We start from the raw sequence: 25,776 nt of genomic DNA on the forward strand, positions 1-25,776 counted from the left end.
GCCAGGGAGGATTGTGTGAGAAGGCTTTAGTCTAGGTACTTCTCCAGTCAATCTGTCTGACAGACATAATTTTGAAACACTGTTAATGATTAAAGAATATATTAATCAAGTGATTTGTATTAATAATTACCTTGAGTATGAATCATGTGCTTATCATGTGGTCATGTAAGCAGGAGCATGGCTTTTCTGTGTTTCTGTCTGTGTGTAACTTGGATTACTAGGTGCCACTTAGCGTCTCTGCGGTCTCCATGGCGACGGCAGCCGCCTCGGCCACTGTGGCGACGGCCCCCCCTGGACCTGTGCTCGTCGTCGATGACCTCACTGCGGGGGCTGCGGAGCGCTACCATGCGACGCTGCGGCAGAAGAACCCGTACCAGGCGCAGCAGCAGCGAAGCTTTGACGTGCCCTATGAGGTGCCGCTGTCACGCGCCGGCACGCTGCCCCCGCAGCACACCTACTGCAACATCCCGCTCACGCTGCTCAATGGACAGCACACACACACGCATGTGCAAGGCCACACACATGCACGCGCACACGCAGAGGGTAACCGTGTCAAGGGTCTTTAAGGGTCAAAGGGTAATCGTGCCAAGGGTCTTTAAGGGTCAAAGGGTAACCGTGTCAAGGGTCTTTAAGGGTCAAAGGGTAACCGTGTCAGGGGTCTTTTAGAGTCGGCACAAGAGGTAGTGTTGTAGCGAAAATACAACTTCCAATAACTTAGAGATAATATTCAATCAGAGTCAGAAGTCCGGAGTCCGATGAACTGAAGTTTTATTCAATCCTGCAGACAGATCATCCAAATATGAGAGTGGGGGTCCCCGGGCAAACTCTGAATCTAAGACCCAATGCATTGTCTTTTATACTCATAATTCGTCAGTTTATGCAAGTCATGGACATCCCCTTATCTAAAAATGACCCAATCAGAATATTCCCTCATACTTTCACACATTTTATCCTCATTATTAGCCACTCAGAATATTCTCGCTCACCTGTTGCGAGGGGACTTTTGCTTTGGGGAGGAAAGATCCTCCTGCCAATTTTCTTGGTTATCACATGATGAAAGGCTATGTCTGGCCTTGAAAGGCCTCATCGTGTGTGTGTATTTGAATGGTTGTGTGCATATGTGTGTATTTGTGTGATTGTGTATCCATGTGTGTAGGTGTGTGTGTGTATGTGTATGTGTAATTGAGTGTTTGTTTGAATGTGTGTATGTGTAGGCCTATATGTGTGTGTGCGTGTAAGTGTGTATGTGTGTATATAGAAGTGTACATATGCATGTGTGTGTATGTGTAAGTGTATCTCTGTATGTGTGCATGTATAAGTGTGTGTGAGTGTGGGTGTAAATGGGTGACCCCCTCCTGACTGCTTTGTAACTTTCCACTGCCCTGCACCTGCACTCTGGTTTTCATGCTTGACCTTACAATACATGATACCCATCCCTGCGCACGGGCCTAATGACAATTGTAGCTGCAATTCTGCTCTATGACCACCACGGCACTGTTTGACAATGATGTTTGACAATGATAATTTTCAACAGTAGCAGGGAGACAAAACTCTGTGATTGGAAACGTATCCACCAGGTGCATACTCCTAGAATGTGAAAACACATAAACAAAAACACTGAGAATATAAATGGAAACAAAAAAAAATCTGAATTTTGTTATATGTGCAGTTAATAGTATGTACAAAAGTACACAATGTCCCTAAACGGAGAGCACAAAGGTATCATTCTCACTCTCCTGAGAGAACCAGAGAAGAGCATAGATAGCTCACCAACCAAACTCTCATCAAAGAAGCTTTCTGCACAGAAGCTTCCCAAACACTACCACACTGTCCCTTAGCTGAACTCCCTCTATATGGCCCATAGCACAGGGGTGGCAGATACATTCATCTTAAACAAAGTTAAAATGGTACCAATAATAATTTGGAACACAGCTCCTAAGAAAACAAGGGAGGTGAAATGGTGGCAAGGTATTCATCAGTGTCCATTGAACCAACATCGTATGTAGGCTATATTGTGTCATTCTACATGCTACTATAATCAAAGGCAACTTAACAGTAGGCTAATTCGTCAAACAACATTTGCTCAATAAAACGGAGATTTTCATCAACGGTAAATGAATAAAGGTGAAGTAAAAAGTTTTGTGTTTCGTTAAAGATACGTTTGCACCCTTATGCTTCCACAAACGCCAGCAAAGGTTATCCAGTTTAACAAGTGATGTGGGCGTACAATAAGGACTGTAGAAGTGTCCGTTTTGTGAAAAGTATAACGAAAGTCCGTTGCGTTCAGACATCACAACAGGATCGATGAAACGGTACTTTACTTCTCTATCTCTCTCTCTCTCTCTCTCTCTCTCATGGTGTAGCAGAAATGACCAATCGGAATCCTCTTCAACCAAAGTCCTTCCGTCTGACTCGCCTCAACGTTGGTAAACAACGAAGTGGGGAACTGAGACGGACGGACTCCAGTCCAGTAACTTTTTCTGCGAACTTTGAACAGGTACGAGTTCTCTGGTGTGCTTTTACATTCAACAAACAAACTTACCATTCTGGTTTCAAATATGTGAATATGAAGCTGATAGCCTTATGACTTTAGTATGTTGTGTTTTCCTTTTCACAGACTGACGTGATTTTCGAACTGTGACCTTGAAAGTGAAAGCAAACTGCGTTAGCAGCCCTTGCAAAAGAGAGTCCAACGTTAACAAGACTATGGCATCAAAACCTTTCTCCGAAGAGGATTTGTCTTGTCCTGTGTGCTGTGACGTCTTCAAGGACCCTGTCGTCCTCTCATGCAGTCACAGCTTCTGTAAAGCCTGTCTGCAGCAGTTCTGGGAAACCAAAGGATCCAGGGAATGTCCAGTCTGCAGGAGAAGATCATCAAAGGAACATCCTCCAGTCAGTCTAACATTAAAGAACCTGTGTGAGACCTTCTTACAGCAGAGAAGTCAGAAAGCTTCAGCAGGGTCTGAGGTGCTCTGCAGTCTGCACAGTGAGAAACTCAAGCTCTTCTGTCTGGAGGATAAACAGCCTGTGTGTCTGGTGTGTTGGGACTCAAAAACACATAAAACCCACAACTTCAGTCCCATTGATGAGGCTGCACTAGATATTAAGGTAGGAATGCTCAGATGAGTTTAATAATGCTTACACATTATGTGCTCTATGAAGAATGAATTAGTAATTAAATATGCAGATACGTGCCTCCATAACTACTCAATGTCAACACCTGTGGAGTGCAAATCTTTACACCTGTATTTACTGCTGTAATTGTTACCCAGTAAAGTGTGTGTGTATTTCAGGAAGAACTCAGGATCAAACTGGAGCCCCTAAGAAATAAATTCAAGATCTTTGAAGAAGTTAAACTCATCTTTGACCAAAGAGCAGCGCACATTAAGGTGAGATATGGACCAGATTAGACACAGGAGTTTTCATTTCAGCAACAAGAAAAATAACTTTTGAATTACTGTATGTGTGATCATCCAGACTCAGACCCAGCACACAGAGAAACAGATCAAGGAGGAGTTTGAGAAGCTGTACCAGTTTCTACGAGATGAAGAGGCATCCAGGTTAGCTGCACTGAGGGAGGAAGAGGAGGAGATGAGTCAGATGATGAAGGAGAAGATTAAGAAGATGAGCAGAGAGATCTCATCTCTTTCAGACACAATCAGAGCCATAGAAAAGGAGATGGAAGCTGCTGACGTCACATTCCTGCAGGTAAGAACCGGTCCTGTTTTTCTTTATTACCTAAACAGTCATTAACAGGAGTAAATCATTTCTGATTCCACAACGAAAACAGGATTATACTCTAAATGTATGGAAATGATTATGATATAGGGTTCCATGAATGGGTCAGTGGCTAAACAGTTATGCATTACGTAAACAACACACTCTGGATTACAGGTTCTGTAGTAGTTTATAATAATCTGACAAACCAATTCACTTAATCATCAAGACGGCAAGTAATACTGATTAAGAAGTTCCTGCTTTTCATACTACTTGATTTATTAATTCATGTTAGTGTTGAGATCCTGGAAGGATTACTGGCATTTATTAGTTTGCTTAAGTTTCCTTTAAGTGGTTAGTGTAGGAGACTTTAATGTCAAGTATGTATGCAACACCTTACATCTTTTGTACTTTGGTATTTTATACAGAACTACAAGAGCACAGTGGAGAGGTGAGTGATCTGCCTCCTGTCTCTCTCTTCTCTGTGGTTCTGAACCCAAACCCACAGCAGCACTGACTCCTGAATGTTATTCCAGAGCCCAGATCACACTGCAGGATCCAGAGAAGGTTTCAGGAGCTCTGATCAATGTGGCAAAACACCTGGACAACCTGAAGTTCAGAGTCTATGAAAATATGAAGGAGATTGTTGAGCACAGTGAGTACGGATGTCACACACACTAGGATGTCACACACACACACTAGTATGCCACACACACTAGGAAGCCACACAAACACACACACACTAGGAGGCCACACACACACACAGACACACACACACACACACACACACACACACACACACACACACACACAAGGAAGCCACACACACACAACCAGACACACTAAGCAGCCACACACACACACACACACACACACACACACACACACGCACACAAACACACACACACACACACACACACAGACAAAGAAAACCACACACACACACACTAGGAAGCCCCCCCCCCCCCCACACACACACACACATATACAGACACACTCACTAGGAAGACACACACACACATACTAGGAAGCCAAACACACACAGTAGGAAGGCACACACACATACCAGGAAGCCAGACACATACTAGGAAGGCACACGCACACACACACACACACACACACACACACACACACACACACACACACACACACACACACTCACAGACTCACTAACACATACTAGGAAGGCAGAAACACAAGAGGAAGCTACAGACACACATACTAGGGAGCCAGTTAGTCCCCTCGTTCTCTCTTGTCCACCCTGCACAGAGGCTTCCTTAAGGTTACACTACAACATAGTGCCTCTCCACTCCACACGCACACAAACACACACACACACACACACACCACACCACTCCACACCACACCACACCACACCACACCACACCACTCCACACCACACAATACACACCCACACACACACACCACACACACACCCACACACCACACACACACACACCACTCCACTCCACACCACACAATACACACCCACACACACACACACACCACACCACTCCACACCACACACACACACACCACACCACTCCACACCACACCACACCACACCACACCACACCACACCACACCACACCACACCACACCACACCACACACACACCACACCACACCACACCACACCACACAATACACACACACACACACACACACACACCACACACACACACACCACACCACACCACACCACACCACACAATACACACACACACACACACACACCACACAATACACACCCACACACACACACACCACACCCAGATTATGCAGTCTGAGACAGATAGATCACATAACTACCCTGCATCAAACTACCACATTGATTAACAGGATTATATGTGTCTGTTTATAGATGTCATTTTTTAATCCATAATAAACATAAAATCCTTTAATTTATCATCTTCATTATCTGGTCTCTCATGGTGTGTGGAGCTCATATGTGTGTTTCCCACTCTCCTTTTCTCTCCATCTCTCTCCTTTTATCTCTCTCTCTCTCTCTCTATTTCTGTCTCTGTCTGTCTCTCTGCAGCTCCTCTGACTCTGGATCCCAACACTGCATACCCAGACCTCATCCTGTCTGAGGATCTGACCAGTGTGAGATACAATTCTAATAACCGAGAGAGGTTTAATCAGTACACTGGGGTCCTGGGCTCTGAGGGCTTTAACTCAGGGACTCACTGCTGGGATGTGGAGGTTGGGGACAACGTACACTGGACTGTGGGTGTGATGACAGCGTCGGCTCTGAGGAGAGGAAACATTTCCCCTCATAGCGGACGGTGGCACGTGCGGTATAACGGTGAATATAGAGCACGTTCCACACCACAGCCCCCCTTTCTCCTCAGTGTGAAGCAGAAACTCCAGAGGATCAGAGTGCAGCTGGACTGGGACAGGGGAACGTTGTCATTCTCCGACCCTGATAATAACACACACCTACACACTTTCACACACACTTTCACTGAGACAGTGCGTCCTTACTTGAATACTACATGTGATCTCTTTGCTCTGAGGATTTTACCAGTGAAGCGGGAATGACAGCAGAGTAGTTCTGATGGAGTTCATAGTGTCCCTGACTGGGTTCTCATAAGAACAGCAGATACACAGCAGAGATACACACACACACATACACAAACACATACAAGACCAGCAGATGCACACACACACACACACACACACACACGCACACACATACAAGACCAGCAGATGCACACACACACACACATACACATACAAGACCAGCAGATGCACACACACAGAGCTCATAGCGTCTCTGCTTCTGCTCTCACAAGGCCAGCAGATACACACACACAAACACAAACACATCTGCCCTACTAGAGCTGATAGTGTCTCTACTTCTCTCATAAGACCAGCACACACGCACACACACACCCAAGGCCAGCAGATACACACACACACACACACACACACACATCTGCCCTACTAGAGCTGATAGTGTCTCTACTGCTCTCATAAGACCAGCACACACGCACACACACATAAAAGACCAGCACACACGCACACACACACATAAGACCAGCACACACGCACACACACACCCAAGATCAGCAGATACACACACACACACACACACATACAAGACCAACAGATACACACACACACACATACAAGACCAGCAGATACACACACATGTTAGTAATCACATACAAGTTTACAGTGTTTTATTATATTGGATTTACAGTGCTTGGTACAGGTGGACTTTTCAAAAGCTCACCTAAACTCATTTGGAAGAAATATGTGGATAGACAGAAAAACTATAAAAAGTACATATGAACAACATATGAAAAGATATTTATTCTTTTAAAATGTTTGAAAATTTAAAATACTAATTTGTTTCATTGGGTGGATAATGTACATTTAAAAACCATAAATAATTTGTGCATGTGCTATATTTCTTATCAATAAAATGGAACTAATATAAATAACCACATCTGAATAATAGTAAGTTTGAAAGATTACATCACACTCCTGTGTAGGTCATTGAGGTGTTAAATATAATGATTTTTAATGATCAAAACATATGTGCATGGCAAGAGTTCAACTCCAAAGAGCAGCCCTCTCTGACTGACAGAAATGTAAGAGGGTGTGTCCAGCCCAGAACCAGCCAATCAGAGTAATCTGCAGGCGGGACATCTTGTTACTTGGTCATACATGGATTGTGATGTTTGATTTGACATGAGGCAGTGTTCATGGTTAGATCTGAATATACTATTTAACTATAACTCTTAACCTACTGTGTGACTATAAACCTTTGAATATAAACTCGAATTTTACTGGATTGATGTTGAATGGACATATGTAATCATGTCACTCTAGCTCACATGGGGGATTATGTATCAACATCATCATGTGAGTTCATGGTTGGACTTCTGTACAGTATAGTATGCAAGTATGAACACTTTTATGTAGTATACCAGACAGTCACATGACAAAAGCATTCTAGGAGCCTTACCTCAGTGTTATCAGAGGGGAAATCTCACTGGTGTTGAAAAAAGTTATTGATTTTCATAACTGTATGAAGAAATTGTCCATTTTTTGTTTTGTTTCCTGTAGTAAGGAAAACTCATCAGGACAAAACTAAACAGTGAGCAAACCAGAGCCAAGAACAGCATAGTTTTTTTTTTCCTGAAATAGCAGGCCATAGACTGGACACATAATATTAATATCATATTATTATCATTTCTTTCTCACTTCATCATTCCTTTAGTTTAGTTTATTAGGGTGCACCCAATGCTATTTGTTGTGTGCATGCTCTGTGCGTGTGTCCCATTGATCCACATAATCTTACATTAATGACATACTGATGTCATTGTTATTATTATTTCATCAACTACAATTATCATATCAAACATGACATGTTTACCAGAGTCCAAAAAATGAAATAAGCCAAGTGAAATACATTTCCTCTCAATTTATTTTACATAGTAACAAATATCTGAAAATACGTTTTTAAGATGTGTCCCCTTTATTCAGCAAATCCCACCCCCGCCCTGAAAAGCACAAAGACATTGTTACCCCAGTTAATTCAAATAACATTTAATTTACACCCATTAAACATCTGCAGATGTTATTTACAAATATCTTTACCTCTTTTCCCAAGGATGCAATGTTCTGTCGCTATTATCAAATATATCTTATAATACATTTTTAACAGTGTCTCCCCTTTCTCCACACTGACATCATTGGTGATGCAGGTTATTCTTGCCTTACGTCCTCCATCTATTTAATAACATCGTGTAGAGAGCCTGGTCAGAACGCTGTGATGATGATGAAGGCCCAGAGGAGACTGAACTTCCTGAGGGTCCTTGGGTGAAAGGAGATCAAATATATGTAAGTTTGATAAGGCAGTTGTGCTCGTGAAATAAATATGTGCAGAAAGCCTGTGGTGCTTCATGATTGTGGTACACAGGTCAACAAGCAAAGCCAACAGTAGTTGTGTCCTGCTGTGTCTTCCCTGCACAACATGCACTTTTCTAATAGTGATGAGGAACCATCAAACCTGTAGAACATGTGTCTATGTTTATCTTCCTTCCCAAATGAACATATGATCAGTTTGAATAGCTTCAACTAGGCCCTGCGTATGCGTATAGTCCGAATGATTTAGAATGACGAGCGAGATGCCTGTAATGCCTTTACAAGTTCCCTAGTAAACTAACTATACGGAAAGTGTCACTTGTCTTTCGGGGGGCGTTGCTGCGTTGGTGTGATTCAAACAGCAACCAACTGGTGGAATTTATATCGACCAAAATAGACCAATAAGCTAATGTTTAACTTTTGAAATAGTTACAGGACGCCTATTTCACATTTCGAAGCCATGTTTTTTTTTCTAAGTATCAATAACACCCAACAAACAAGCTATAGCCTAATATATGCTGCATATCACAAAGCTTAACAGTTGCTTGGCGTTACTAGGATCACTCCTCCCACGTAACTCCTCCTCGGGTCTGCATTTTAGAAAGAGTCCAAATAGCTTAGCACTGGATCTAGCTGGTGTTGCCCTCTTTAAACCTAACGAGATGACGCTAACCGCCGGGAAACACGCCTATTACTTGGCATGAAAGTGTACAGCTCATCTTACTAGCAAATGCTGGCTAATAAGCTTGTGACATACAAGTGAATGGCTGAACTAAGCTTGTTGGCTTAGTAGCTATCGCTACAACAACCTACAACTATAATACACATTTATCACAGATATGTCTACATTCGAATTACATTCGAATTAACTTATTATACAACTATAATGCTACAGATACTCACATTCATATTCCTTGCTGGGTCTAAAGTTGCGAGAAGCAACTGCTGCCACTGCAAGAGTTGCTACTACTGTTGTGCGCTACGTTTGTTTAAAACATTTGGAAAGTTGGCAATCGTCCGATGCATCATGGGATGCAGTTTTCCATGAAGTGAGGTCTGGCTGAATACTGGAAATTTTCACCCAAGTAGTAAATAATCAGTTACCGTTGTGTACTGCTAAATTTAAATGTACTGCATACAACTAAGTACTTTTCCATCAAGATCTGTATAGGAGCAGAATATGGTGATATGGTATGGAGTTTCGAACATTCTGACTGACAAGTTATAAGAGTCGCTGGAAAAGAGGTTCATTTGACAAATGTTGTGGGAATGACCAATCGGATTCCTCCTAAACCAAAGTCCCGCCCTCTAACTATTCCCTGAATGGTAATGTTATACGGTGAGCTCTCGAAGGTCAGAAGTTATTTAAGAGCCAGATCTAAACTCTTAAATTAAACAGAAGTCCCTGGGGGTGAGCAGTGTAATGAATTGAATGGTAAATGCAGGGGTGATTTGGCTCTGTAGCCTACTACATTTTTCCAACTTGTGAAAGGTAAAGCAAAGATTGTTAAGTAGAAGGAAGATTTAAACTGGAAATAAAATGGATTCCAAATTAGAAAAGGATTTCACTTGTCCAGTGTGCTGTGAGGTCTTCAAGGACCCAGTTATCCTGTCATGTAGTCACTGCTTTTGTAAAGCCTGTCTGCAGAAGTTCTGGAAAACCAAAATATCCAGGGAATGTCCAGTCTGCAGGAGAAGGTCATCAATGGAACATCCTCCACAAAATCTGGTTTTAAAGAACCAGTGTGAGACCTTCGTACAGGAGAGAAGTCAGAGAGCTTCAGCAGGGTCTGAGGTGCTCTGCAGTCTGCACAGTGAGAAACTCAAGCTCTACTGTCTGGATGATAAGCAGCCTGTGTGTGTGGTGTGTCGAGACTCAAAAACCCACGAAACTCACAACTTCAGACCCATCGATGACGCTGCACTAGATTTTAAGGTAGGAATGCTCAGATGAGTTTAAAAATGCTTACACATAATGTCCTCTATGATGAAGTAATTAAAAACGAATTAAGATTCCTTCCTAATTACTCAATGTCAACACCAGTAGAGTGCAACTCTTTACACCTGTGTTTATCGCAGTAGTTGTTACCCAGTAAAGTGTGTGTGTATTTCAGGAGGAACTCAAGTTCAAACTGGAGCCCCTAAGAAATAAATTCAAGACCTTTAAAGAAGTTAGACTCATCTGTGACCAAACAGCAGCACACATTAAGGTGAGATATGGACCAGATTAGACACAGGAGTTTTCATTTTAGCAACAAGAAAATGTACTTTTTTATTACTGTATGTGTGATCATCCAGACTCAGACCCAGCACACAGAGAAACAGATCAAGGAGGAGTTTGAGAAGCTGCACCAGTTTCTACGAGATGAAGAGACAGCCAGGTTAGCTGCTCTGAGGAAGGAAGACAAGCAGAATAGCCAGAGGATTAAGGAGAAGATTGAGAAGATGAGCAGAGAGATGTCATCTATTTCAAACACAATCAGAGCCATAGAAGAGGAGATGGGAGCTGATGACGTCACATTCCTGCAGGTAAGAACCAGTCCTGTTTTTCTTTCTTCCTAAACCATTGTCATTAACAGGAGTAAATCATTTCTGACTCCACAACGAAAACAGGTTTATACCCTCTATGTATGGAAATGATAATGATATAGGGTTCCATGAATGGGCCATTGGCTAAACAGTTGCATTATGTAAACAACACACTCTGGATTACAGGTTCTCTAGTAGTTTATAATAATCTAACAAACCAATTCACTTTACCATAAAGACAGCAAGTAATACTGATTTAGAAGTTCCAGTTTTTCATATTACTTGATATTTTAAGTAATGGTAGTGTTGAGGTCCTGGAAGCATTACTGGCATGCATAGTTTGCTTGAGTTTCCTTTAAAGTAACTGTTTGGTGAAAATTCACCCTAGTTAATTCAGGACTCCAGAGCTGCATGTAAGTACATTTATTACAAACAACAACAACAATCGTAATCGGGCTCCCCTCCCAGCACAAGGCGGAAAGTGAAGCAATGATAAACCCAGCTAGCTACCCAAGGTTTATACAGACAGAAGTTTAGCTTTCAGTAGGGATAACCACGTGGTGGATATCTGATGTCCGAGACACGGATGGAAGTTTTGCACAAGATTGTAAGAAGCACAGTATGTCCCTTCTTATCACCTCTGGTCTAAACATGCTCTTGTACGTATGCAGACTAAGTGGCACCTAACAATCTTAGTAACACACACACACACACACACACACACACACACACACACACACACACACACACACACACACACACACACACACACACACACACACACACACACACACACACACACACACACACACCGAAAAGCCATGTTCCTGCTTCCATAAGCACATGATTCATACAAGGAATATATTAATATACAAGGCACTTGATTATTATATTCTTAAGTCATTAACAGTGTTTGGAAATAATCTCCATCAGTAGCACTATGCAACAATTTTAAGCATCATCCTCAAATTAATTTTCGATAGCACATGGTCGTAGAGGACCGATAAATGCCTGTGTCTTTACCACTAGCCATCCCGGATATGACCTTTGTAGTTCTGTTTTCCCGGGTATGACCTTTGTAGTTCTGTTTTCCCGGATATGACCTTTGTAGTTCTGTTTTCCCGGATATGACCTTTGTAGTTCTGTTTTCCGGGCTGGAATACCCTGCAAAAATGGAAGAAGAGACAAGTGTGTTGGCAAGCTTGTATCAGTATCAACTGGGTTGTTGGTGGTGTTTGCAAGGTTTTTGCATGCCTTTAGGTAGTTAGCTTGCTAGTTTTGGAACAGAACTCATTATTGCTGCTATAAGTGGATTATGTAGGATAATTTAACGTGTTAATGCAATGCTTACATCTTTTGTTCTTTGGTATTTTTCACAGAACTACAAGAGCACAGTGAAAAGGTGAGTGATCTGCCTCCTGTCTCTCTCTTCTCAGTGGTTTTGAACCCAAACCCACAGCAGCACTGACTCCTGAATGTTATTCCAGAGCCCAGTGCACACTCCAGGATCCAAAGGCGGTATTGGGACCTCTGATCGATGTGGCAAAACACAAGGGCAACCTGAGGTTCAGAATCTGGAAGAAGATGCAGGAGATTGTCCAATACAGTGAGTACCTACTGAAACACACACACACACACACACACACACACACAGGGAGAGAGAGAGAGAGAGAGAGAGAGAGAGAGAGAGAGAGAGAGAGAGAGAGAAGGAGAGAGAGAGAGAGAGAGATAAGGCAAGCTTATTAATAGAGCACATTTCATATACAGAGGCTATACTATGTGCGTTCCATAAATAAGAGCAAAGAACCCCTAAAAGAAATATGAGCTGCCAAGCAGAAGGGGAAACAGGAGGAGAGGGTTAAAAATAAAAATAATTAAAGAGAGAGATGAAAAGTAAAGTATGAGGATGTGGAAATATATTTCATAATTAATAACATAATAAATGCATCAGTTTGATGCATTGAAGGCAAACCAATTGCATATACAGTATACATACAATTTAAGGCTACAGAATACAACACATGCCTAGTTGAGCATGACTTCTGACAGAAGCCACGTCTACTTCTGGCCTCATATCTGAATCCAGATACTAAGACAGATAATTTGGTTGGTTTAAAAAATACAGATATTGACCTCTAGTTTGTATAGTATGTGTATGTATCTCTTTTTGTGTGATCTTTCCACCTAAACCATTTGGGTTTCTCACCTAAACCATTTGTGTTTCTGCAGTTCCTGTGACTCTGGATCCCAACACTGCACACCCATGGCTCATCCTGTCCGAGGATCTGACCAGTGTGAGTCATGATGACAGGCAGCAGCTTCCTGATAACCCAGAGAGATTTGATGAGTATGCCAGTGTCGTGGGCTCTGTGGGCTTCAACTCAGGGACTCACTGCTGGGATGTGGAGGTTGGAGAGAACACAGACTGGGTGATGGGTGTGGTGACAGAGTCTCTCCAGAGGAAGGGAGACTATACCGCCCTGAGTGGACGGTGGTATGTGGGGTATGATAATGGTGAATATGGAGCATTCTCTCCACCACAGGCCTCCACTCTCCTCACAGTGGAGCAAGAACCCAAGAGGATCAGAGTGCAGCTGGACTGGGACAGAGGAAAGGTGTCATTCTCTGACGCTGATAATAACACACATCTACACACGCACACACACAAGTTCACTGAGAGGGTGTTTCCATACTTTAATGTTGCCTGTAAAATCTTTCCTCTGAGGATTTTACCAGTGAGAGCTTCAGTGAAAGTAGAGCAGCCCAGCAAGAGAGGATGTCACAGCTTTAAGTAAGGGATAATGTATTGTCCGGAGGTCATTCTACAAAAATAATTCCCGACGGGGCGAACAACACCCCGACGCGCAGCGGAGGGTGTTGTTTTGTCCTGAAGGGAATTATTTTTGGAGAATGAACGACGGACAATACATTATCCCGCTTATTATACGGGTACTTGCCAAAAACGATAGAAGACATTCCTCCAACATACCTATTTTTAATGATTTAGGTGCCGTTTCATGTGTCCCGTTTAGAAATAAATAGTTCTTCAAGCAAATAGAACTTTGAAGTTTCAGGTGTTGCATAGCAACCCATTACTTGCTGACTTCAAATTACTCTCTACTGTTGCGTTAAAATGACTGAACTTCTGGCGGAATGATATGAAAGATGTGAATTAGAAGTACAAAACCCGTTGCCAATGACAGCGGTGATTATCTTTCACAGAGGTCTGTTAGCAGGAATTAATGTATGGGTATGACGTAGGGATGGCCCATTCAAATCAACGGTACTTTTTGGAACATTCTGAAGAGCCGTATAATAATGGGCATTAATCCATTGTGTAATTTTAGTAAATGAGAGCTTTGAATGATACCAGGGAAAAGGTTGTAAGAAATACAAAAGGACGTTTCAGGAATGTTTCTTGTGGTTGATGCAGCAATCTGGCTTTAGTCCAGTAAAGGATTCAGGATTCAGCAAGGTAGGTCTAAACAACAAGCATCTCAAATTGGAGCCATATATACTATTTAACCCTCATGTAGTGTTCTCAACATGGTTACAGAATTGACCGACCTGACAGAAGGGTAAATCATGCTTTTTGCAGTTTTGAATTATGACAGTTTTGTAAACCATTATGTATATTTTCTGAATTTTAAGCCTCCTTTTAATGATGTTGACCTACTTGTTTGTGTTCAAAATAAAGTCAATTCACAATAAAATATACATTTAACATACATACAACCAGTGCAAATCCAAATCTCAGGATTATTAGTGTTTTATGTATTTTAAAAAGTACTTAGCTCAGATTCCCTGTTGTCCCTCCCTCATTCCCCTCACTGATATCAGCAGAGAGTCAAGAGACGGCACACAGCACATTCACCACAGCACACAGTAATAATACTATGGAAGAGTATATGATGTAGTGGTAATGTACACATGCCATTACATTATGGAACAGATTAAGCTCCATTGCATCAAATAACAGAGGAGATGATGGGAGCCTTGCTGAGACCCTGACTCAAGATTCCATGCACACGGTAGGAGTGATGACATCAGTGTGGCATGTCCAATCAGAGACCAGGTCCTTCCCTGTCTGTCTGATTCTCCTATCTTGGCTCTGTGTTTACGTAGTGATGTGAGCTTACAGAAGTCAACTGCAACGACCGAGCTGCATTATCTGTGTAAGCTAAAGTAAGATTGTGCATTATCTGTGTAAGCTAAAGTAAGATTGTGCATTATCTGTGTAAGCTAAAGTAAGATTGTGCGGTATTGGGAAAAGCTGTCCACTGGTCGGTTTGGACGGCTAAATTCTCCAATACTCTGGTTCCTCTTAACTTACTAGAGCCTAACTTGCCACACTATGTGTTCATCTGGAGGTGAACAGAAGTTTTCTTAACAACACAGTAACTCACAAATGTAAACAAATGAAGCGGCTCCTAACATAGAGAATCTCTCTCTCTCTCTCTCTCTCTCTCTCTCTCTCTCTCTCTCTCTCTCTCTCTCTCTTATCTCTCATCTCTCTCTCTCTCTCCCTCTCTTATCTCTCTCTTTCTCACTCATGATGGTTTAGCATCAGGTCAGTGTTCGTGTTTATACTCGCTGTATGAGCCTTTGGACAGAAAACTGTTCAAGAACTCAGAATATCACTGTATTGATGGTGCATGGAAATGACTGCAATATCAGATCAGCCTAGTGTACCTTCTCACTCTATGATCTTTAACTGCTATTTAAGAACTAGGGGTCTGCTGCCAGGTCTTCCCTCTGGCTTACATTACGTTACATGAGATTAATCTAGGAGAGAGTTCACCCCTATCCATGACACACCACTGCTCAGATGAGCCTGGAGAAGAGCAAGATGGGGGGCAGTGGCCTGTATACCCCTTAATCATTTCACTGTGTTGGTATCTCCCATGTCCTCCCTGTTGGAGCAGTGGTCTGTACACCCCTTATACATTTCACTGTGTTGGTATCTCCCATGTTCACCCTGCTGGGACTCTGGGACTCTGGGACTCTGGGATTGATCTTGTGGAGAATTCACCCCAATCCAGGACTGTGAGCAAAGTAGCACAGGCATCAATACATGACTCATGAAAATCAAAACGTAATCATCTCTGCACCTGTATGGGCGTGTCATGTCCCAGTCATACTTTGGCAGCCTTGGCTCCTGCTCTACCTGTATGCACAGGTGAGGCCACCCCTCTGTTCACCTCCCTCCCCTTGACTCACGCTCTCAGAATGAGGAAGAGACGCAGCGGGAGACTCCATTACTTCACACAGCAGTGCTCATCGTGTGCTTGTTTTAATCTGACGATAGAGAGATAGCTGATATTTCGATTTTAAGTTGAAATAGGTTACTGAAAGATCAGTTAAGGACTGAGACTTATCGATTTAAAAGTGAAAGCAAAGTGCCTAAGACAACCATTACCATAGAAAGGTGGTAACTTAACCATTACCATAGAGAGGTTGTTATTCAAAACAAAATGGCTTCCAAATTAGAAGAAGATCTCTCCTGTCCGGTGTGTTATGAAATCTACAAGGATCCCGTCCTTTTAACATGTGCTCACAGCGTGTGCAACAACTGTCTAAAGCAGTACTGGGACGCCAAAGGATCCAAGGACTGTCCGGTGTGCAAGAGACGCTGTTCCAAGGACATATACCTCCCCAACCTGGCCCTAACGAAAGTGTGTGAGACTTTCTCTCAGGAGAGAAGTCAGACAGCTTCAGCAGGGTCTGAGGTGCTCTGCAGTCTGCACAGTGAGAAACTCAAGCTCTTCTGTCTGGATGATAAACAGCTGGTGTGTTTGGTGTGTCGGGACTCAAAACAACACACTGATCACAAGTTCCATCCTGTAGACGAGGCAGCATCTGACCTTAAGGTGAGTCATACTCATGAAACGTTGCAATGACGCCATACTTACGACACAGAAAACAAGCCTATGAAAATATAAATAACTATTTGTTGTCTCTGGAGATGCTGTAATGTTCAATCATTTGACCTCCACTCTGTCGATCCATCTTAAAGATAGCAAAATCATTGTGTGTCAACAGTTTTAAATAACTTCATACTAAATAACTTGCTTTACTCATTAGAACTGAACTGAATTGAACACATATACAGTAATGAATGCCATGAATCACACGTATTTACTCATACACACACACACAAACTCACACACACACACACACACACACACACACACACACTCTAACACAACCTCTCACACACACACACACACTACTTAAATAACTTGCCTTACTCATTCAAACTGAATTGAACACATATAGTGTAATACATGCATAGCAGGGTTGTAAAAATGAATCGATACGTATCGATATCCGTTTTTAGCATGAAAGATACGACTACATCGATGCGTGAAGTCCCGTATCGGTATTAAAATGACATGAACCGGTCTTTGGCCGATTTAAAAGTTATGAACCGGTTCACAAGCGTTTGTCTCTCCGTTAAATTGCTAGGCAACACTCACCCTCGCTGATCTGTTGCATTTGATCTCAGTCAGAACAATGACAGCCTGTCATTGGCAAAGCCAGCATAGCATAAGCAAGTCAGGCTGTATTCTCACAAATAACGCCCCGAGATACACGACTGGTCAGTCAGTGTGCAAACTAGAGAGCAGCAGATTATCAATAGATGTCTTCACACATGGAGTGGACAGGGCAGCACACTGACTGACTCTAAGATTGGGGGGGGGGGGGGGGGGGGTCTCTTCAAAGCATGCCTTTATGCGCTTGGTCTCTACAGTATATTCTGGATGCCGGGTCGTATCGCTTACCTTGCCCGGTCCACATCATCTTTAACAGTAAAATAATAATAACAATAATTTCATTACGCTACTATTGTGACATTTATCCAATCCCTTAATTCAAACTTGTTCTCATGGCCAGCAGCAGTAAAGAAATACACATGTAGTCTAAAATGTAATCTTAAAATAATAATAGAAGTGACGCAATAATTTATCTCATGAGCACTACCCACTTACGAACAAGCTGTAAAGTAGATGATTGTATTTCCTGCTTCCTTTGTAAGCTGCTTTGGAGAAACTTGTCTGCAAGGGCTGATAACATCACATGCCTTTTATTTCAGGAGGAACTGCGCAGAACACTGAAGCTCTCTAAGGAAGTCCAACTATACTGGGATCAAACAGCAGCGCACGTGAAGGTCAGAGTCAAGATTTATTTCAGGAAAAAAACTCCAGGTGAAGGTTGAATATTCAGCATGCCTTTATCTGTGTCGTTGTACCTAGGCCTGCTGTAGTGGGCCAGGTCAACCACTAGAGGGCAGCAGCAATAACCACTGAACCACCAACGAAGATGAACAACTCACAGATTCATGATTGTTTCTTACTGTCTGACAGAGCCAAGCCCTGAATAAGGTTGTAAAAATAATAACATTTATATTGTGTCTTACTGTCTGGCGGAGCCAAGCCCTGAATAAGGTTGTAAAAACAATAACATTTATATTGTGTCTTACTGTGTTACAGTGCCAAGCCCTAAATAAGGTCCTAAAAACAATAACATTTATATTGTGTTTCACCAGCTTTAGGTCAAACACAGGGAGATTAATGATGATGGTTTCACATTGAAATATGTATGTGCATTCTTTAACTGACATGAAACCCTTTAACCCAGACTCAGAAACAACACACAGAGAGGAAAATCAAGGAGGAGTTTGAGAAGCTGCACCAGTTTCTACGAGATGAAGAGGCAACCAGGTTAGCTGCGCTGAAGGAGGAAGAGGAGCAGAAGAGTCAGATGCTGAAGGAGAGGATTGAGAAGATCTCCTCTCTATCAGACTTACACAGAGACATAGAAAAGCAGCTGGAAGGTGATACCATCTCATTCCTACAGGTGAGAGCCATTCACTGTCAGCAGTTCACTGTCTTAGAATCCAGGGGTTAGGGCCTGTGTCCAGGGGTTAGGGCCTGTGTCCAGGGTTAGGGCCTGTGTCCACTCTCTTAGGGCCTGTGTCCAGGGTTAGGGCCTGTGTCCACTCTCTTAGGGCCTGTGTCCAGGGTTAGGGCCTGTGTCCAGGGTTAGGGCCTGTGTCCAGGGGTTAGGGCCTGTGTCCAGGGGTTAGGGCCTGTGTCCAGGGGTTAGGGCCTGTGTCCAGGGGTTAGGGCCTGTGTCCAGGGTTAGGGCCTGTGTCCAGGGGTTAGGGCCTGTGTCCACTCTCTTAGGGCCTGTGTCCAGGGTTAGGGCCTGTGTCCACTCTCTTAGGGCCTGTGTCCAGGGGTTAGGGCCTTTGTCCAGGGTTAGGGCCTATGTCCAGGGTTAGGGCCTGTGTCCAGGGGTTAGGGCCTGTGTCCAGGGTTAGGGCCTATGTCCAGGGTTAGGGCCTGTGTCCAGGGGTTAGGGCCTGTGTCCAGGGTTAGGGCCTGTGTCCAGGGGTTAGGGCCTGTATCCAGGGGTAAGGGCCTGTGTCCACTCTCTTAGGGCCTGTGTCCAGGGGTTAGGGCCTGTGTCCAGGGGTTAGGGCCTGTGTCCAGGGGTTAGGGCCTGTGTCCAGGGTTAGGGCCTGTGTCCAGGGGTTAGGGCCTGTGTCCAGGGGTTAGGGCCTGTGTCCAGGGGTTAGGGCGTGTGTCCATGCAGTTACGGCCTGTGTCCAGGGTTAGGGCCTGTGTCCACTCTCTTAGGGCCTGGGTCCAGGGTTAGGGCCTGTGTCCAGGGGTTAGGGCCTGTGTCCAGGGGTAAGGGCCTGTGTCCAGGGGTAAGGGCCTGGGTCCAGGGGTTAGGGCCTGTGTCCAGGGGTAAGGGCCTGTGTCCACTCTCTTAGGGCCTGGGTCCAGGGTTAGGGCCTGTGTCCAGGGGTTAGGGCCTGTGTCCAGGGGTAAGGGCCTGTGTCCAGGGGTAAGGGCCTGTGTCCAGGGGTTAGGGCCTGTGTCCAGGGGTAAGGGCCTGTGTCCAGGGGTTAGGGCCTGTGTCCAGGGGTAAGGGCCTGTGTCCAGGGGTTAGGGCCTGTGTCCAGGGGTAAGGGCCTGTGTCCAGGGGTTAGGGCCTGTGTCCAGGGGTAAGGGCCTGTGTCCAGGGGTTAGGGCCTGTGTCCAGGGGTTAGGGCCTGTGTCCAGGGGTTAGGGCCTGTGTCCAGGGGTAAGGGCCTGTGTCCAGGGGTTAGGGCCTGTGTCCAGGGGTTAGGGCCTGTGTCCAGGGGTAAGGGCCTCGGCCCAGGGGTTAGGGCCTGTGTCCACTCTCTTAGGGCCTGGGTCCAGGGTTAGGGCCTGTGTCCAGGGTTAGGGCCTGTGTCCATGCAGTTAGGGCCTGTGTCCAGGGTTAGGAGCTATCTCTCTCTGGTACATCAGCAGAGGCTTCTCCAAATACACAGCTGGAAATTATATGAAATGAAGAGCAACAACATCAACAGCATCATCATCAACAACAAAAACAACAACAACAGCAACAACAACAAAAAACAACAACAATAACAAAACACAAAAAGCCATGGGCGATGTTTCGATATCTGAAAAATATGGGTCAACTCGGTGTCCTTGGGTAAATATGTGTGATGTAAACAAATAAACGTTATGAATAACTTATATTTCAATCTACTATTCCATTTCAATCTTACAGAACTACAAGAGCACAGTGGAGAGGTGAGTGATCTGCCTCCTGTCTCTCTCTTCTCTGTGGTTCTGAACCCAAACCCACAGCAGCACTGACTCCTGAATGTTATTCCAGAGCCCAGAGCCTACCGCAGGAACCAGAGAGGGTTTCAGGAGCTCTGATCAATGTGGCAAAACACCTGGGCAACCTGAAGTACAGAGTCTGGGAGAAGATGAAGGAGATTGTTCAATACAGTATGTATTCTCTTCTCCTGGCTTGCTATCACTATCTCTCCCTCCCCTCACACACACACACACACACACAAACATTCACATTTAAGTATGAAAGATTCATATAATAAATAGCTTATTATTGTATAAAGTTATGTATTAAATACACAAGTCAGCATGAGACATATGTGTGTGCGTTCTTCTTCTCTGCAGTTCCTGTGATTCTGGATCCCAACACTGCACACCCAGAACTAATCCTGTCTGAAGATCTGACCAGCGTGAAAGACAGTGAAGAGAGACAGGAGCTTCCTGATAACCCAGAGAGATTTGATGAGTATCCCTGTATCCTGGGCTCTGAGGGCTTTAACTCAGGGACTCACTGCTGGGATGTGGAGGTTGGAGAGAGCGATGGCTGGGCCCTGGGTGTGATGACAGAGTCTGCCCAGAGGAAGGATGATGTTTATGCCAATAGTGGTGTGTGGGCAATAGGCTATGATGATGGTAAATATAATGCAAGTTCTGCATCAGAATGTGAGACTCTACAAGTGCATGGAACACCTCAGAGAATAACAGTGCAGCTGGACTGTGACAGAGGTAAGTTGTCATTCTTTGACACTGTTAACAAAGGACATCTACACACATTCAATCATCAATTCACAGAGAGAGTGTTTCCATACTTAACCTCACCTCTCTTGATTGTACCATTGGATGCTTTTGTAAGGGTGGAGGAGATTAAACCGATACAGGTACAGGGAAGATACAAATACAGATAGTAATCAAATGAATTGATTTTAGATCGATTCATACAGGTTGGACTCACGGCCTTGCTATTAATCGAATGGTCGTGTCTTGTTGTCAAGTAGACATGATCACATGAGTTGTAGGTGAAAAAACACACACACACACACACACACACACACACACACACACACACACACACACACACACACATTCACTCCCATAGTGTAAATGTAGTAAGGTGTTGATATTAGAGCTCAACAGCCAATCAAATTCCCCCCTCCCTGAAGCTTCATGTTGATTGGCTGTATGGCTTGGTCCAAGCAACTATGTTTGTCTTCCAATTTTCAGCCAGGACTGTGTACGACACCAGAGATATTTTGTTTGTTTTTTGGATCAAACACTGAACGGACATCTAGAGAACTATGAGGAGCAATTCACTGAGAAAAAGTGTGGGGGTTATAATTGTCAACCTTACTTTGAAGTATCTTGGATTTTCATTTGTCAAAAACTGTTCCCTAAATCACTTTTCTCTCTGCTGAAGGCTTTTATATGCTGTTTAAGTTTAAGTTTCTGTTTCTGCACAGGCATAACTGTAAGTGCCTATAAACATGTGTTTCTGTACAGGCATATCTGTAAGATTAATAAACATGTTTCTGTATAACTGTAAGATTAATAAATGTGTTTTAGCTTTTTCTCCTGTCTGTATTCTTTCTGACTGTGTTCACATACAGTATATAGGAGGAACATATAAATGCTTAAAGGAAAATTCTTCTCGGGCTGGTCACATAATTCAAATAATCCTTTAGAACAAAAATAACCCTGTGAGAATAGGTTTAACATGAGACACATATCTGGTATGTGAGTCTGTAAATCACACAGACACTTTGAATGTGTTTAAACAAGATTGCACTGATCCCAGTCACAACCAACACACTCTTGAAGTGTCATCTTTTTCCTGTCTACACTGTAAACCTGAACAAGTTCAGAGTACTTAAAACTTTAAGTCTGCTGTCTCTGTCTCTCATCACAAGACACTAAAAAAATATGAGTTATCAGTTAATGTTAACTCAAACAAATACATTCCAATACAATTAAAACGTCTTCACTTGCTCAGAAAACTAATACATTTTAAGTTGGGTCAACTTTATACCAGGTTTTAAGTACTGAATACATAATGGTAATAAGTTAGTAGAACTGTTTGGGTTTACTGTGTAGAACATGAACAACATTACATTGAAATCTTTTCTAAAACATTAGTATTGCACTCTCTCTCTCTTTCATTCTATTTCACGCTCACTCTCTCTTGTTCTCTCATTTTCTCTCTCTCATTTTCTTACTATTTCTTTCTTTGTTTCTACTTTCTCATTCTCTTTCAATCTCACTCTATCTCGCGCTCTCTCGCGTTCTCTTACTCTCTCATTCTTTTTCACTCCCTCTCTCATTCTCTCTCCTTCTTTCTCTCTCTCACTTTCTCTCTCTCTCTCTGTCTTCCTCATCCAGACAGTGAGGTCAACACAGGAACCAACACTGGGCTTTCTCTTCTGAAATGGGTCTCTGCACTGCTGTGATCAGAGGGTGGGACTTAAAGAGGTGGCACCGGTGGGTGCTGTGTGTCTGTCAGCGAGGGACTGATATGGTACTTTACTGAGCTTTGATCTGATGATCACTTTACTTAAAGACCTGCTCCACATACTGCTGTCTCACTTTGATGACATCATCATGAACCAGGAGAGCCTCATCTGAAGAGAAGACTAGGTTGTTTACCCAGAAGAAGAGAGGGATGAAGAAGAGAAGGATGAAGGAGGAGTGGATGAAGAAGAGAGGAATGAAGGAGGAGTGGACGAAGGAGAAGTGGATGAAGAAGAGAGGGATGAAGGAGGAGTGGATGAAGGAGGAGTGGATGGAGAAGACAGGGATGGAGAAGACACGGATGAAGGAGAGAGGGATGAAGAACAGAGGGATGGAGGAGAGAGGGATGAAGAAGAGAGGGATGGAGGAGAGAGGGATGAAGGAGAGAGGGATGGAGGAGAGAGGGATGGAGAAGAGAGGGATGAAGAACAGAGGGATGAAGAAGAGAGGGATGAAGGAGAGAGGGATGAAGGAGAGAGGGATGGAGAAGAGAGGGATGAAGAACAGAGGGATGAAGAAGAGAGGGATGGAGGAGAGAGGGATGGAGAAGAGAGGGATGAAGGAGAGAGGGATGGAGAAGAGAGGGATGAAGAACAGAGGGATGAAGAAGAGAGGGATGGAGGAGAGAGGGATGGAGGAGAGAGGGATGGAGAAGAGAGGGATGAAGAACAGAGGGATGAAGAAGAGAGGGATGAAGAACAGAGGGATGAAGAAGAGAGGGATGAAGGAGAGAGGGATGAAGAAGAGAGGGATGAAGGAGGAGTGGGTGAAGAAGAAAGGGATGAAGAGAGAGAGGGATGAAGGAGAGAGGGATGAAGAAGAGAGGGATGAAGGAGGAGTGGATGATTGATTATATCCTCTCATACAGTGACACTAAAACCAGAACCCAGACTTGGCCAACAGAACCACAAAGGTCCACGATTCTAATCAATTTTTTGTCAGAAACAGCGAATTGCTCCACACACTGAATCGCAAATTAATTCATTACATTATCTCATACAGTCACGAGACCATTTCCTAGACCATTAGAGCCAGGGCAGTTTGGCATTGAACCAGAACCCAGGGTGGGCCATCAGAACCAGATCAGTGAGTCCTTTCATGTAATCACACTAAAACCAGAACCCATAATAGGAACCAGACCATGTCAGTGTGTCTTCTCATACAGTCACACTAAAACCAGAACCCAGGGTGGCCCATCAGAACCAGGTCAGTGTGTCTCACATCTCTGACTGATGACTTCTGTCATGTTGTCCTCTGATGGAGCGATACGAGAACTTCGCCTGGCAATGTCTGGAATGTGACACAATTCCAACACTCCCAGCAGACATTCTGGAATTCTCCAGCCCAGCGGTGAAATTCCAGAGCTCTGACATGGCGCTGTTCCCACGACGACAGAGTTCAGGGGGCAGGGGGAGGGACACAGAGGTGGTGACAGAGGGGTGGAGGGAGGAAAGAGGGAAAGAGGGAAAGAACTTGTGTGTGTGTGTGTGTGAGTGTGTGAGTGTGTGTGGGTGTGTGTGAGAGTGTACTATGTATGTGTGTATGTGTGTGTGAGTGTGTGTTTGTAAGAGAGTGTGTGTGTGTGTGTGTGTGTGTGAGTGTGGGTGCTTGTATCTGTGTGTGTCTGTGTTTGTGCGTGTGTGTGTGTGTGTGTGTGTGTGTCCACTTGTATGTGTGTGTGTGTTATTATGAGTGTATGAGACAGGGCATTGTGGGGGTATTAAGGGGGCATTAGGGTCACTAGAAGAATGGCCCTCAACTTCCCTTTGTGAACAGTATGACATCACACACTCCTCACCTGTAACACACCTCACACACACACCTCTCCTGAAACACACACACACACACACACACTCCTCTCCTGAAACACACATCACACACACACACACTCCTCTCCTGTAACACACACACACACACTCCACTCCTGAAACACACACATCACACACACACACCTCTCCTGAAACACACATCACACACACACACCTCTCCTGAAACACACACATCACACACACACTCCACTCCTGAAACACACATCACACACACCTCTCCTGATACACACATCACACACACTCCACTCCTGAAACACACATCACACACACCTCTCCTGATACACACATCACACACACTCCACTCCTGAAACACACATCACACACACCTCTCCTGATACACACATCACACACACAATCCACTCCTGAAACACACATCACACACACTCCACTCCTGAAACACACATCACACACACATCACACACACTCCACTCCTGTAACACACATCACATCACACACACACACTCCTGAAACACACATCACACACACACACACACACTCCTGTAACACACATCACACACACACCTCTCCTGTAACACACCTTACACACACTCCACTCCTGAAACACACATCACACACACATCACATCACACACACACACTCCTGAAACACACATCACACACACACACACACTCCTGTAACACACATCACACACACACCTCTCCTGTAACACAC

General features: G+C 43.8%; 1 protein-coding gene across 1 annotated transcript in view; it reads left to right on the top strand.

Moving 5' to 3' along the window:
• Positions 1-2,442: 2,442 nt before the first annotated feature.
• LOC308365608 (uncharacterized protein) overlaps positions 2,443-25,776 on the top strand; it is a gene marked incomplete at its 3' end in the record, with an annotated part of 45,047 nt that continues 21,713 nt past the window's right edge. Inside the window, exons 1-20 of the mRNA XM_080839075.1 lie at positions 2,443-2,497; positions 2,618-3,108; positions 3,294-3,389; positions 3,478-3,708; positions 4,146-4,168; positions 4,254-4,372; positions 5,758-6,245; positions 10,126-10,533; positions 10,712-10,807; positions 10,896-11,126; positions 12,506-12,528; positions 12,614-12,732; positions 13,356-13,917; positions 16,052-16,172; positions 16,355-16,408; positions 16,709-16,996; positions 18,768-18,986; positions 20,703-20,725; positions 20,811-20,929; positions 21,119-21,499. Coding sequence (XP_080695201.1) covers positions 2,707-3,108; positions 3,294-3,389; positions 3,478-3,708; positions 4,146-4,168; positions 4,254-4,372; positions 5,758-6,245; positions 10,126-10,533; positions 10,712-10,807; positions 10,896-11,126; positions 12,506-12,528; positions 12,614-12,732; positions 13,356-13,917; positions 16,052-16,172; positions 16,355-16,408; positions 16,709-16,996; positions 18,768-18,986; positions 20,703-20,725; positions 20,811-20,929; positions 21,119-21,499 — 4,003 coding nt within the window. The 5' untranslated portion in view covers positions 2,443-2,497; positions 2,618-2,706. The remainder of the gene's footprint in view (positions 2,498-2,617; positions 3,109-3,293; positions 3,390-3,477; positions 3,709-4,145; positions 4,169-4,253; positions 4,373-5,757; positions 6,246-10,125; positions 10,534-10,711; positions 10,808-10,895; positions 11,127-12,505; positions 12,529-12,613; positions 12,733-13,355; positions 13,918-16,051; positions 16,173-16,354; positions 16,409-16,708; positions 16,997-18,767; positions 18,987-20,702; positions 20,726-20,810; positions 20,930-21,118; positions 21,500-25,776) is intronic.

Source organism: Sprattus sprattus, assembly GCF_963457725.1.
Source record: "Sprattus sprattus genome assembly, chromosome: 5".
Lineage (NCBI taxonomy): Eukaryota > Metazoa > Chordata > Actinopteri > Clupeiformes > Clupeidae > Sprattus > Sprattus sprattus.